Source organism: Rattus norvegicus, chromosome 2, assembly GCF_036323735.1.
Source record: "Rattus norvegicus strain BN/NHsdMcwi chromosome 2, GRCr8, whole genome shotgun sequence".
Taxonomy (NCBI): domain Eukaryota; kingdom Metazoa; phylum Chordata; class Mammalia; order Rodentia; family Muridae; genus Rattus; species Rattus norvegicus.
This window is the reverse complement of record NC_086020.1, coordinates 34,608,173-34,622,611: the sequence shown is the minus strand read 5'-3', so window position 1 is coordinate 34,622,611 and position 14,439 is coordinate 34,608,173. Positions and strand designations below refer to the sequence as shown.

The window sequence follows — 14,439 nt, the reverse complement described above, 5'->3', positions numbered from 1 at the left end:
CTTTTAGCAAATTCAGTTGCCTTTTTAACTGAAAATAGAATTGAATTTTTATACATTTTAATTGAAGTAGAATCTCACCACTTCCCCGCCCCCCTTTACTTTTTTTTTTTCTGTTTTTGCAATGAAAAGATGCAAGTCTAATTTTAAATGTACACTTGGAGTTCAGATTGCAAACAACTTTTTTTTTCTTTTGTCTCCTCCTTTTTGTCCCGCAGCACTGCCCCCTAAACCACCCAAGCCCACTTCTATAGCCAACAACAGCATGAACAACAATATGTCCTTACAGGATGCTGAATGGTACTGGGGAGATATCTCAAGGTAAGGCCACAGAGCCCTTCTCCTTCACCAGCTGCGGGGAAGTTTCGAGCAAGAGCAGAAGGCACCAGCTTGCTCAGTTCCATTTTTAGGGCACCATCCAACATAAACATGAAGCACAGTTGGGTCTCCTCCAAAGACGACAAGAAAAGTCACCGAGCTTTGGAGTGCTGTGGGGCTGGGTGACACAGGACATTGAATACTCGGGAGGCCTCCCCATTGCCAGAGATGCCAGGAAGCTCAGGGAAACAGGGCACTGCCTGCCTTCTCTCTAGGCCAGGGTTTCAGGAAGAGCTCCTTTAGCTCTTCGGGTGCTGGTGCTCAGTGAAGAAGCTGCTAGAGCCTTTTCTGTGGATCCTGATTTTCTGTGCTGACTTGTCAGAATCTGTTTTTTTTTTAAAAAAAACAAAAACAAAAACCCAACAACTTTTGTATTATAGTCCCCAGTAATGTAAAGGAGTGTGTATGGAAGTGTGTGTATGGACGTGTGTGTAGTGCACTTATTTTCAGTGGGATGAATTTGTAACACTTCTGTATAAGCAAAGAAGGAGTAAACTGTTAGTGACCTTCGAAAATGAACAGTCCTGACGTGCAAATGTCCAAGGACGGCAGAATGTAAAGATAGGGAACCTCTGGATTTTCGGCTCAGCGTCCTAAAGAATAGTGTCTGTTAAAGCTAAGGTCAAGCAATCCCCAGTGCAGGAGCGGGGAAAGTTGTGTGTGTGTGTGTGTGTGTGTGTGTGTGTGTGTGTGTGTGTGTGTCTGTCTGTCTGTCTGTCTGTCTGTCTGTCTGTCTTTGTAAGTGTGTAGTTATTCAACATCAAAAAACAAACCATTTTAGGGAAGAAGTAAATGAAAAACTCCGAGACACTGCTGATGGGACCTTTCTGGTACGAGATGCATCCACTAAAATGCACGGCGACTACACTCTCACACTAAGGTGAGCCAGGAGGTCAGCCGCCTTCTCCTCCCTCTCCCCTCAGGGCCCTCCTTCCGCATCAGAAAACTCTAATAATCATTATTTTTGTGTTGTATTTATAGGAAAGGAGGAAATAACAAATTAATCAAAATCTTTCACCGAGATGGGAAATACGGCTTCTCTGATCCATTAACCTTCAACTCTGTGGTTGAATTAATAAACCACTACCGGAATGAGTCCTTAGCTCAGTACAATCCCAAGCTGGATGTGAAGTTACTCTACCCAGTGTCTAAATACCAGCAGGTAATTCGCACAGAACTCCTCACACTGCGGTAACATGGGGGCCAAGAGACTCTCCAACATAGAAAATGATTTGAAATTGGGTTTCGACAAATTTACACCTTGGCCGGAACTTTTTAATGGCTAAGTCAGACACCGAATTGACTATGTCTTTAAGGATTGGTATTTAAGTAAATACCTTATCAACTGAATTCTTTTTCCCTGCTTCTGTTTCCTTCCAGGATCAAGTTGTCAAAGAAGATAATATTGAAGCTGTAGGGAAAAAATTACATGAATATAATACTCAATTTCAAGAAAAAAGTCGGGAATATGATAGATTATATGAGGAATACACTCGTACTTCCCAGGTGAGTTTAAGATATTTTGGACTAACACATCTTAGATTCAGATTCAGAAGAAGAATTAAGTGTCTCTAACCCTTTTCAGGGTAGCCCATGTGCTTATAAAGTCCCACATGAAGCTTGCTTCTAACTGGCAGGGTTATTGTAAGCCCAGTTGATACAATTCCTCACTGGATACTTCTGCCTAAGCTGGACATTGATAATAACTGCTAATGTCAGTTTGTCCAAGCTCTGGAATGGAAAGTTCAGATCCATCTCTTCCTGCTGTGAGGAGAAGTGACTGTGCTGATCATCAGAAAAAGCAGCATGGATGTCATAAAATAAAATGGCTTTTTAAAAGACTGACCAGCTTGTACTTCATACTTAGGAACACACACACACACCACACACACACGCATGCGTGCAATATAAATTTGAAGGAGCAAGGAGGGGAAATATGGGAGGATTGAGAGGGAAGGAGGAAATAATGTAATTATATTATAATCTCAAAAAAAATAGAACATAATTTTAAAAAGTGAAATTAGTCAGAAAATTCTCCACAAGGAACATGCGTTTCTTTATCATCTATTTGATAAGTGTTTGTGAATTCCTGACCAGCCCTGCTAACAGCTTACACTGGCCTTCCCTGTCTCCTGCTCCTAAATCCTGATGCTGTTGCATTCTGGGAATGAGACACAGAACAGACTTTCCCCGGCCCCTTGCTGCTGTAGTCTAGGCCATACCACACAGCTGTTTACTTACATAGCACTGATGTGGGAGCAGGCTCAAGCAATTTAGAGGTGGTTTGGGGTCGATGACAAAATTGCACAGGCTCTGTGTGGCCATTACATCACTTCAATAGGGGACTTAAGTACCTGACTGTTAGTGGCCAAACGGGCTTCTGGTCCCTATGGGTGGCTGTGCTGACTAGCGGCTCATCTGCGGTCCATCACCTGCTAGCCTGTCTCTCTGACAGTACAGAAGTCGTACTCTGAAAGTAGTGACATTGCCTTATGTGAAACTTGTGTTGCAGGAAATACAGATGAAAAGAACAGCTATCGAAGCATTTAATGAAACCATAAAAATATTCGAAGAGCAGTGCCAAACCCAGGAGCGGTACAGCAAAGAATACATAGAGAAGTTTAAACGCGAAGGCAACGAGAAGGAAATTCAAAGGTAGATGATGACCCATGAGAGGTCCCCATTATCCCTGTGATGGGAGGTAACAAAAAATTGTGTTTGAGACCAGTCGACAAATGAAGTAAACAACGTGTTCCGTTTCCTCTGGGCGCTTTGTCCGGCGTGGGTAGGCACTTATTGGTCTGTTTGCTCCTGCCTGCAGGATAATGCATAATCACGATAAGCTGAAGTCTCGGATCAGCGAGATCATCGACAGCAGGAGGAGACTGGAGGAAGACTTGAAGAAGCAGGCAGCCGAGTATCGCGAGATCGACAAGCGCATGAATAGCATTAAGCCGGACCTCATTCAGCTGAGAAAGACAAGAGATCAATACTTGATGTGAGTGTTGGAAATAGGGCCTGGAGACTTTGACAGTGGCTAAAATCAAGGAGCAATCCTCAAGGTCCTTACTTTGCAAAACTCTTTCAGGTGGCTGACGCAGAAAGGGGTCCGGCAGAAGAAGCTGAACGAATGGTTGGGAAACGAAAACACAGAAGAGTAAGTAGCCGCGGAAGTCGGGAGGGAAGCAGACAGCTGCAGAGCTGAGAGTTTTGTCAATGGGTTTTCACTGACTTTGGGGCACATACCAAGGAAAAACTATAAACTCAGTGGCAGGACCCAGAGCTTTACAAAGGGAGAGTTGGGCCCAGGAAGATTGGGTTTTTGGCATTGTTTGTTTTTTTAACCCACAGTTATATAAATTGACCCTGTATGTATGTCCATAATGATGCCCCTGAATATCAGAAAAACCCCCAAATATTTTTGGAACAATGAGAGGAAACCGACAATTATGTTTAGTATAATTTGAAGGTTAAGTATATGTTTGGCTTGAATTATTTCCGAACGGGCAGTCTTCTGATTTCTGCCCCTGCCCGGGTATCTAAGGGTGGCCTCGGACTAGCAAGAGGAGGTAGTAATAAGGTTCTGCTCACCGTTCACCCTGGGGGTTGGTGAGAAGGCCAGACACAAGGAGAGCAGAGAGAGCTGAGTCATCTGATTGACTTGCTTGGAAGGAGACCTGGGGGCAGGCTGGGTTCCCACACTCTTCAGTCACAAACCTTCCCTTCTGCCTGTGCAGCCAATACTCACTGGTAGAAGATGACGAGGATTTGCCCCACCATGATGAGAAGACGTGGAATGTGGGGAGCAGCAACCGAAACAAAGCCGAGAACCTATTGCGAGGGAAACGAGATGGCACTTTCCTGGTCCGGGAGAGCAGTAAGCAGGGCTGCTATGCCTGCTCTGTAGTGTAAGTAGCTCAAAGCCACTTCCTCCTCCTGTTTCAGCTATTCGTCGGCCATTAGAATGTGAAAACGATTCTGTTTAGAACACCTAACGGAGAGACCCCTCTGCCATTTGGTTGGACAGCTGGGACAAGTGGTTTTTCTTTCTTTCTTAGTTATAAACAGAGATGGCCCACTATTCCCACCCCTCTAAGAGTCCATATAGTTAGAACGCACAGTCACGTTTCTGTGAGAACACCTGAAGTAGACCAGGCACTCCTTCAGGGATGACCTAAACAAGAGCAAGGACTCCATTGCGATCGTTCAGAGATACCCCCAGAAGTGGACACATTTCTATCTTGTAGTCTAGTTTCTTTTTACCCCTTAACTCTGTGGAAGGGGTACTTTAAAAAGTACAGTCGGAAGGCGGAGTATGGCGCCTGTAATCCTAGCACTCAGAGGCTTGGGCAAGAGGATGGTGAGTGACTGAGTTCAGCATAGGCTGCCACATGGAGACCCCAGTCAGCCGAAAGAACGATGCAAGGAAGGTTGGGAGTCACTAGCATCACAGGGACAGAAAAATAACCATCCTCTTGTATGGAAAGACACTAAAAAAAAAACCACGGCTTCGTTTAAGAGCTATCCCTATGAGAAAGACAGGGAGAGCTTTTGAGTTAGGATGAGAGACTAGGAGAATGCAGAATAAATGCCAAGATGGAGAGCTTTGATGGCATTTCAAGGAGAGCTGAAGAGACCTGTTGATTATAACTGGAAGGAGGGAAGCTAGCACGTGGTCCTACTGAGATAGTAACAACAGCACCTGAAAGGTCGGAAGCTGCCATTTGTCACATGCTGGCCACATGGCACATCCAGCCACACGTCTAGCAAGCGCTCACATCTCGTAGGAACCCTACTCCATACACACGGGTTATGCCTCTCCTTTTGTTAAAACGTTTAGCAGTCTAGTGAAGGAGGCTCAAATGCTGTGCGTGTTGCTTCCCCAGCATAAAGGGCACTAATAGTCTACTGTGGCTTTGGGGCTTTGGTTCTCCAGGAGTGAAACAGACCATTCACTGTGCCCCCTCCATGAGGACAGCTTTGTTAAAAATACCCTACAGCGGCATTCCAGATTGTCTGGGACCAGCTCAAAAGGCTTTTCTTGTTCCCTTCCCCTTTCCAGGGTAGATGGCGAAGTCAAACATTGCGTCATCAACAAGACTGCCACCGGCTATGGCTTCGCCGAGCCCTACAACCTGTACAGCTCCCTGAAAGAGCTGGTGCTACATTACCAACACACCTCCCTGGTGCAGCACAATGACTCCCTCAATGTCACACTAGCATACCCAGTATATGCACAACAGAGGCGATGAAGCGCTGCCCTCCCTCGGATACAGTTCCTCACCTTCAAGCCACCCAAGGCCTCTGGGAAGCAAAGGGCTCCTCTCCAGCCCGACCTGTGAACTGAGCTGCGGAATCGAAGCCGGATGTCTGCACATGGGACTAGAGCTTTCTTGGACAAAAAGAAGTCGGGGAAGACATGCAGCCTAGGGCTGTTGGATGACCAGACGTTTCTAACCTTATCTTTCTTTTTTTTTTTTTTTTTTTTCTTTTAATTTAAAGCCACAATACACAGAGGAAAAAGAAATGCAAAAAAATCTCTCCGTGCAAGGACAAAGAGGCCTTTAACCATGGTGCTTGTGAACGCTTTCTGAAGCTTTACCAGCTACAAGTTGGGACTTTGGAGACCAGAAGGTAGACAGGGCCGAGGAGCCTGCACCTGGGGCCGCTCGGTCCAGCCTGGTTTAGCCTGGGTGTCACTGGGTGTGGTGATCCCAGACACATCGCACTGTGGATTGTTTCCTTTTTAAATGAACGGATGACATGTAGCAGAGAGCCGCGTCTGCTCAGAGAGAGAACATCGATGCAGTGCGTTCGGAGGAAAAACAAAAACACCAGAAAACCTTTTTGTTCAAGCTTGTCAAACCAACAACCTGCCAACAGAGAAAAAGAGTGTGGACAAGGGGACTTAAAAATGACATTCAGTATATAAAACATGTACATAATAACGAGTGACTAACTATCAAATAGATGGATTTGTATCAATACCAAATAGCTTCTGTTTTTGTTTTGCTAAAGGCTGAACGTGCAGCGCTATGCAATTCTCGATTTTTATTACGTTGTTACCAGTTTCCGATCACCTTCAGAGTAAGCTTTCCTCACCCCAGGATTTTGTTGCTTGAAAATACTGTCCCTGACTTTTGTTAATATTTGTTTTTGTTATTCTTACTTTTTTTTAAAAAAAATAAAATAAAATAAATGTACAGGATGCCAGAAAGGAAAAATGGCTTCAGAATTAAAACTATGAAATATTTTACAGTTTTTCTTGTACAGAGTACTTGGCTGTTAGCCCAAGGTTAAAAAGTTCATAACAGATTTTTTTTTTTTTCTCGGACTAAATGTTGGGCAGGGCCCTGATAAGCTTCAAAGCTGCTTTATTCAATAAAAAAAAAGAAAAAGAAAAAGAAAACGATATATGATATGACAAAGTATGGCTGAGTCCAACAGTGTGAAGACTCTTGAAATACGGTACCTGGCAATGTTTGTTTCCTTATCAATTGTGAACTTGTTGAATCTGGAGGGAGGGGAGGCAGTCATGGGTTGTAACAGGCAGGGTTAAGGGGAGGGGGGTGGTAAGGTGGTGTGCACTTTCTTGGGATCCCAGAGAAGGGGAGAATCGAGGCTGTGTGTCTCCCGTCTTTCCCCATCTGAGTTTATTACCAGTAACTCCAGACCCAGTATGTAACTTGAACCCAGCACAGCTGGCCAGCATCTCCATTCTCCTGAGGGAAATGCTGAGTTCATTCTGGGGTTCCTGGGACGCGCCCTTTCTCGTTGTCCTTGTAACACACTGGCCTCAAGGTTGAATCCCTGCATTTAGAAAATGTGTTCTTTTCTCTTTGCAGCATTGGACTAGTCACAGCAGCCAGTCACCATTCATTTCAGCAAAGGCATGATCTGAAAAACAGTACTTCTAGCTGGATACTTGTTACTTTCCTAGCTCTCTGTTCAGTTCCGCTTAGATCGGAAGACAAGTAGACCCAAGTGGGCGGTCCCTGTGCTCTGTGGAGATTGTTAAATGCAAACTGACAGTTCTGACGGTCCTTCTCGTTAGCATAAAGGTGCATGTTGTATACGTCAGGGTGTGAGAAGGGAGCAGTTGGTGACATCCTTAATTTAGGACAAGAGTTTGAGTTTGCCCACCCTCATGTACGTGTGCAAAAGCTGGTGTGATCGTGGGGAATCACGGTCACAGCCTAGGTAGATTCACCAGCCATCCTCAGTTTCTCTTTCTCAATTACCAGATGCACCCCCAGCTTTACCTCTTCCCTTTATAGACTAAGGTGAAGGTGTTTGCAGGTCTCGTAATGTCGTTCTTGTTTGAATCTTAGAATTTGCAGCCCAGTGGCCAGGTTAATGGTCTGTCGAATGTATTCTTTTCCTTCCTGTGAAGCCACTGCTCATCCTCAAGAGGAAGAGTCAGTCAGCGAGACTGTCAGCCTGCAGACTTGACCTGCCCACCTCCTGACTGCCAGGCCATTGATCCCTGGCTTCACCCCAGGCTTTGCAACTTCCAGTGGTAGCGTTCTGCCATGCCACATGTGACTGAAGACTTAACACTTGTTTGTAAGCTAGGTTGGTGGTTAATTGGATTCTGTTTCTTCTTTCTTTCTCTCTTTCCTTCCCCCTTTTCCTTTTTGCAGCACATCACGTATGCTATCAAACACAACTAACTTTAATTTTAAAAATGGATCTGAGATTGCACCGTTACAAGTTCTGTTCAATGGTTTTTCTTTTCTTTTTTTTTTTTTTTCTTCCTTCAGCACTCTTTGCAGGATGACTTGCAACTTTTAGGCAGTTGCCTCAATTTCTCATCTCACCAACACACGTACAATAGAGCTTTCATTTGTCAGAAGGCAGGAGCCACTGAGTTAAGTCACTCAGCGTCCTGCTGAATGCCTTTTTGATGACAGGCTGGTATGCTCACCGGCTCTGTCCTTAGAGAAGCTTGACCTGATTCTATCCAGGCCTCCTCTAGTAGCATGATCGAAGATAGAGAGGGCATGGCTGAGGTGTGAGCATTCCCGCATCGGTTTTTCTCACAACCTGTCACATCCTAGAGCCAGCAGACACTAAGCTGCTGAGAGACAGAGCTAGGCTGTAGACGTGGGAGGGTTGGGACCTCGTGTTCCACACCAGAGTGATCATAACCACGTGATGAGGCAGCAAGCATGTTTTGCAACATTTGACAACTTCACAGCCCTGGATATATGTATATATGTATAGTGTGCATGGACTGTTTCCAGTACACCTTTCAGCCACGCAGATCCACAGTGGAGTTCAAGTATGTAACAAGCGGATGTCCAGTACAGGTCTTGTAGACGCTGTGTGTGTGTGTGTGTGTGTGTGTGTGTGTGTGTGTGTGTGTGTGTGTGTGTGTGTGCGTGTGCGTGTGCGTGTGCTATTGCTTTGTTTTGTCTTATAAAGGTAAAGCTTGTCGGCACGTGAAACGAGAAGTCCATTAGTTGACATTTTCCTGTTTTTAGAAGCTACTCCCTTTTGGGGAGCAGGTCTGCATGACTTGCTTACCTGATGTGTCCCTGTTGTCAGGTCAGAGTGTGTTTCTGTGAGCTGTCATTGTGGGGAACCAATTGCTTTGTCATATATCTGGTTCCGAACTATAACTTGTTTGGGAAGTCTACTGATGTTCCTGCTGGTTTTCCCAAGTGTGCTTTCGCAATGCATGGTATCCACGTCACTTGGAAAGTGGGCTTTGTTGTCTGTCTGAATTTAGGGTCACTTAAGAAAGGGGCAGTTAAAAATAAAGCACAATGCCTCACATGGGACAAAGTTCCAAAATGCCAAATTCTTCTATTTTTTACAACAACCTGTAGTTATGTAAAATAACTAGTACTGGGGGAGGGAAGGGGGTAGAATTGGCTCAATTGGAAAGACTCTCCCACTTCACACTAAGCTTGTTTGTCACCATGAGATAGCATTGGCTGCCCAGGATGCTGCTATTTAAAAAAAAAAAAAAAGCAAAACAAAACAAAAAAAAAGAACCCTCATTTATATGTGTGTATTTTTTAAAGCTACACTCTGTTCAGTGTTTTTACAAATCTGTTTATATGACATTGATAAACTAAAGTTGGTCTTTTGACGAGAGGGAGGATGTCATGGTTGGTTGTAATTTTGCCTTTACAAGGTAACTGGGGTTGGGGTGGGGAGGGAGTGTGCCTCCTTGACATTTTGTTCAAGTTATAGATTCAGTGAAGCTATGTATTGTTTTAAGTTGCTTAATGCATTGTATTAGGTCCTCAAACAGAATAAAGGTTGTTTTGAAACTTAAAAGTTTCCATTTGAAAGTTTAGTTTTCACCGGAGACATTTCTAAACTCCCGCCAACCTGTTGGTTTCACCATTCCAACTCCATTTTATAAACTGAAGGTACAAATCGGTCACTCGAATGTACTGGGTGTTATTTAGATAGCATCTCAATGTGTTGGTGGTAGAAACAAAAATTACCTCTAGGTGATATCATTTTAAGGCATATTCTTGCTATTGAAAGGGTCTCATTTCCCTCCATCTTTCCTGTCCTCCACCCAACCTTCACAATTATCTACTAGTACTTTTGGGTTTTTGATAGCTTCTGGTTGTATCTCTTGTACAGTGGATTATTTAAACTCATTGTACAAAAAACAGGATGCCATGATGTGACCTGAAGCTATAAACAGGGCCCCCTGTTTATAAACTTCATCCCCAAATACCAATGTGCACTGTGTCACCTGGTCAAGAAGTAGCTTTTACTGTGAAATAACTTTCCCACTGACATTTCTGGCTAGTTGAACCCATGACCTCACTACTGTATATATGTTTGATGTATGTAGGCCACACATTTTATGAGTGAGCACAGTGAGGTTGCTAGGGAACCTAGGTTGCTAGGTGGGGTTGTTGTGTCTGATACCTTTAATCCCAGCTCTCTGGAGGCAGATCTCTGAGCTGAAAGTCAGCCTGGTCTACAGAAGGAGTTCTAGTATAGCCAGGGCTACACAGAGAAACCCTGTCTCTTAAAACAAAACCCCCCAAAAACAATGATTACTCCCTACCCCCCCCAAAAAAAAAACCAGAACCCAAAAACCAAAAAAAAAAAAAAAACCGAGAATCAGAAGACAAAGCCGTGGGTTAGGTGTAAGAGTGAGAGGACCCACATTTATTTCTATGCCAACAATGTCCGTTGCTTGGTACGCATGCCAGTAGCTCTCAGGTATCACAAAACTCATTCCCTGGATCTTAGACCCTGGTTCTCTGAGTGAGTCTCCACCATGGCTGCAGTTCCTGTGAGTGATATCCTGTGCGCTCAGCTCTGTTCACACTGAAGTCTTCTGAACGTCTACAGCCTCATGCTGCTTCTAACCCTCTGTTTTCTGAACTCACCCCACTTTTGGGTTTTTAACCGTTTCATTGGCTGAGTAATTCTACTTCCTTAATTCTGCCTGTAAGTAGCACTATCGGGTACCCAGCAGCGGGGGTAATTTTGTCATTATGTGAGCATCATAGGGCGTGTTCCCATACACCTAGCTGGCACAGATTATTAAACTATACCTGGGCTGTGTGACATGTACCTATGGGCTCCCAGGGCCCAAATAAATGAACGAATATGAGAGTAGATCAAGCACTAGAGCAAATGGTACAATCAAGACATAAAACAAACTATCCGGGGCTGCTGCTGGTATAGCAAACTTTTACAGAGAACATTTTATAATTAGGAGTGCACTCTAGGATACATCAACTACATTAGCCAATGAGAACTGTTGATTGTCAGGTCTCAGGTACTGCCCGTGCTACTTTTTATGTCAGCTCGCACTGTGGGTTTGTTTGCGTCAGCCTTTGCACAATCATGTGACAAGTTGTGCAGGTGTCACAACTATGTGTAACCCAAACTCCTCTTAGGGGAGCCCCGAAATCAGCTGAAATGTCACTGTGTGGCACATGGCTATACTCTTCTCACAACTGGCCTCTGACACACCAAGTGATTATATCTATTAATCTCCTATACTTTATCCATTCTAATCCCCCAACATTAGAAGTTAGAAGTAAATGAGGGGGTATTACCCCCATTCAACAGATAGGGAAAACTAATGACTTATTCAAGGTCTTGGAACTTGTTAGAACACAGAGTGAGAAGACCACCTCACTAAAAGTCAAGGCACCCCCCCCCCCGCCGGGATAGAATCTAAAGACTTCCCGTGAAAAAAATTGCACAGACCAGTTCAAAGAGGGGTCACCAGTAGTCCCTCGTGCTAAGGGCTGAACAATATGACACAGCTGATAGACAGAACATGGTACCCTATGATGAATGGCCTGAAATAGCTTGACCTTGTACAGAGGAACACATCGGCATCAGTTGGGACCTTGTTGATATTCCAACTCCCTCATCCCTCACTTTGTGACTCAGAGTAGAGCTGTCCCTTTGCTGTCCCACAAATTCTGCAGCCTCTCTTCATCGATACAAAGGGTTGAAAACAGCTGCTTATGTCATCTCTTCTGAGTGCTTCTAGCATTTCAAAAAAAAGTGTATTTCCATTAATGAGTGCTAGAAATGTTACTTCAATGTATGTTCATGGCACAGACTCCAGATAGAGAAATTTAATTTACCATGGGAAGGACTGTCTTCCTGGTGGTTCTAAGGAACTTTGAGAATCTGGCTAACTCATGTAAGCCATCCAGGCCTCCTGCTCCTTCTCTATGGAAACAAAGTCTGATTCTGGAGATTTCTGAGCCTCTTTGTAGGATCTACAGAGGGAGTTGGAGAGAAACATCTACACCCCCCCCTTCCAACACACCATTTTCAATCTGGCTACGATTATAACCCACAAGCATGACAGTTAGATCTGAATATCTGTCAGTCTCTTGCAGGGTCAGCAAGGTGGCTGAGGAACAGCATTGCAGAACTGGAGTCTAGTAGTCTTGCAGACATCTTAAAAGCTTTCCTTCTAGTGAACCCAAACTGGCACCTGAGTCCTCTATGGTATGCATGGAGATGTATTTTAGAATGACCTTTTACCATCTCCTGAAAACAGGACAGGGAGGAGGTGCTCTTGGAAATCCTATAGGGCAGTTCTCTTTCTTTCTAATGCTGTGACCCTTTAATACACTTCCATGGTTACCTCTAATCACAATATTATTTTTATTGCTACTACATAACTATAATCTTGCTACAGTTATGAATTGTAAGTATCTGTATGCAGGAAGGTCTTAGGTGACCCTTGTGAAAGGGTCATTACACCCCCAAAGGGGTTGCAACCCACAGGTTGAAAATGGCCGCTTTTGGGCAGCACAGGCAATGAGAAGTATCACCTTTTAAAACATGATGGCTGAGCCCACTTTCTCAAATAAAAAATGGTTTTCTTGACCTGTTTCTGAAACCATGTCTAGAAATGATAATCTTGTGAAACATTTAGAGTACATATAATAGATCGTTTCTTATCCAAAGTTCAGATCTTCTCAAAAAAAAAAAAATCCCACTTTGTATCCTCTAGCTGGGTATCACTGTCATAAATCAGCTCAACAGAAAACCACTAAGATGCTTTCAAAAGGGCGGGGGATGGAGGGGAGGATAAATGGGTAGCCACCAACACATGCTTGCTTATCTGGATCTGGCTCTCCAGAAAGAAATGAAGAAATTCCTTTCTCTCTATAGCATTCAATCATGGCAGTCTCAGCATGACCTCAAGCTTAACTTGTTGTTAGTTAAATAATAAATAAGTAAATAAATAAATAAACAAACAAGCAATATTTCAAGCTATACCTGCCAAAACACAGATAAAGATCTGGCCTATAATATAAAGACAGGACACTGAACCTCCAGGACCACCGCTCACCACGTTAAGGACAGAGTGCCACAAGAGCTTCATCCATCACCAGGATGGCTCATTAAAATTATGGCAGTGACTGGAAAATACAGCATCCATCGTGTGACTAGCCCACTGGAACCAATTTATTTATGGGGCCTTCGTTTCAGGGCTCACTGATTTACTGTCCAAGCTCTTGCCAACCAAAAACTATGGAGAACTTGATCACAATGGAGAAAATATACTGGTCATTTCATCTCGTGTTTACTGCCCTCCACAGAGAAGCTGTGCCAAGTGCCTCACGGCTTTAAAGAGTTGCTAGAGGCTGTGATGCGAGTTCAGAGGGCTGACATCACACAGCTCAGCTCTAGACTGGCCACTGTCCTACCTACCCAGGGACATTTGCTAGGCCTCCCTTGGCTCTTTTACCTTGGCATATTACAAGTGATCTCCCCCATCCCCTCTGGGCTCATGAATTTACAAGTTTGATGGTGCTTATTATCCGATCAACAGACCTTCATGGAAAGGGCTCCGTCCAGTGATGATCAAAGAAAATGGTTGCATTCAAAGAGGTTAGTCTTTCACTAACCTCTTTAGTTAGGCAAACTAAAATGGTAACCTTCTATTGTTTGAAGATTTATAGCAGAAATAAACAGTTACCTTCAAGATGGCCCAGAGAGAAGCAAAGATTCACAGAGCAGAGGACACTTCAAATGTCACCCACTGAAGGGAAATGGGCCTACAGACTCCTTGTGGTGGTTTCACCCAGTCTGTACTGTTGTACAGTCTCTATGTCTATTACCCTTCAGGTAATGTGTCGTGTTTCAAATACTGTCAAAGGCACCAGCCCATTGTGATTTGAATATAAGCTATCTCTCATAGATTCACATTTGAAGAGTACCCTAGTTGGAGGTACTATTTTAGAAGGCTATAGAACATTTAGGAGATTGAGCCTTACTGGAGGACATTGGCTCACTGGGGCGTGGGCTTTGATATTCTGTTTTCACCAGGCCCCATTTTTTAGTCCCCTCTCTGCCTCATGACTACAGATGGTGTGTGATCAGCTGCCTCACGATTCTGCTTCCTTTCCTTCCCGTCATGATAGACTACGTCCCAAACTATAAACCCCTTCTTTAAGTTGCACCTTGTCAATTATTTGGTCATAGCAACAAGAAGAGTAACTAATGCAGTGAACTCTCTCCTAGAAACAGAGGTCTCCATATGAGGCTCCCATGTTGCAGGGAGTTTGGATGGCTGACACCACACAGCTCAGC

The 14,439-nt window shown here is 44.0% G+C and overlaps 1 protein-coding gene across 3 annotated transcripts in view; it reads left to right on the top strand.

The window, feature by feature from the left end:
• Pik3r1 (phosphoinositide-3-kinase regulatory subunit 1) overlaps positions 1-9,666 on the top strand; it is an 84,715-nt gene extending 75,049 nt beyond the window's left edge. For all 3 annotated transcript variants that reach the window (NM_013005.2, XM_008760659.4, XM_006231868.5), the window contains 9 exon segments: positions 216-318; positions 1,157-1,255; positions 1,357-1,537; positions 1,756-1,881; positions 2,888-3,030; positions 3,197-3,373; positions 3,464-3,532; positions 4,113-4,283; positions 5,438-9,666. In NM_013005.2, the coding sequence (NP_037137.2) occupies positions 216-318; positions 1,157-1,255; positions 1,357-1,537; positions 1,756-1,881; positions 2,888-3,030; positions 3,197-3,373; positions 3,464-3,532; positions 4,113-4,283; positions 5,438-5,627 (1,259 nt within the window). In that variant the 3' untranslated portion in view covers positions 5,628-9,666.
• Positions 9,667-14,439: the final 4,773 nt, after the last annotated feature.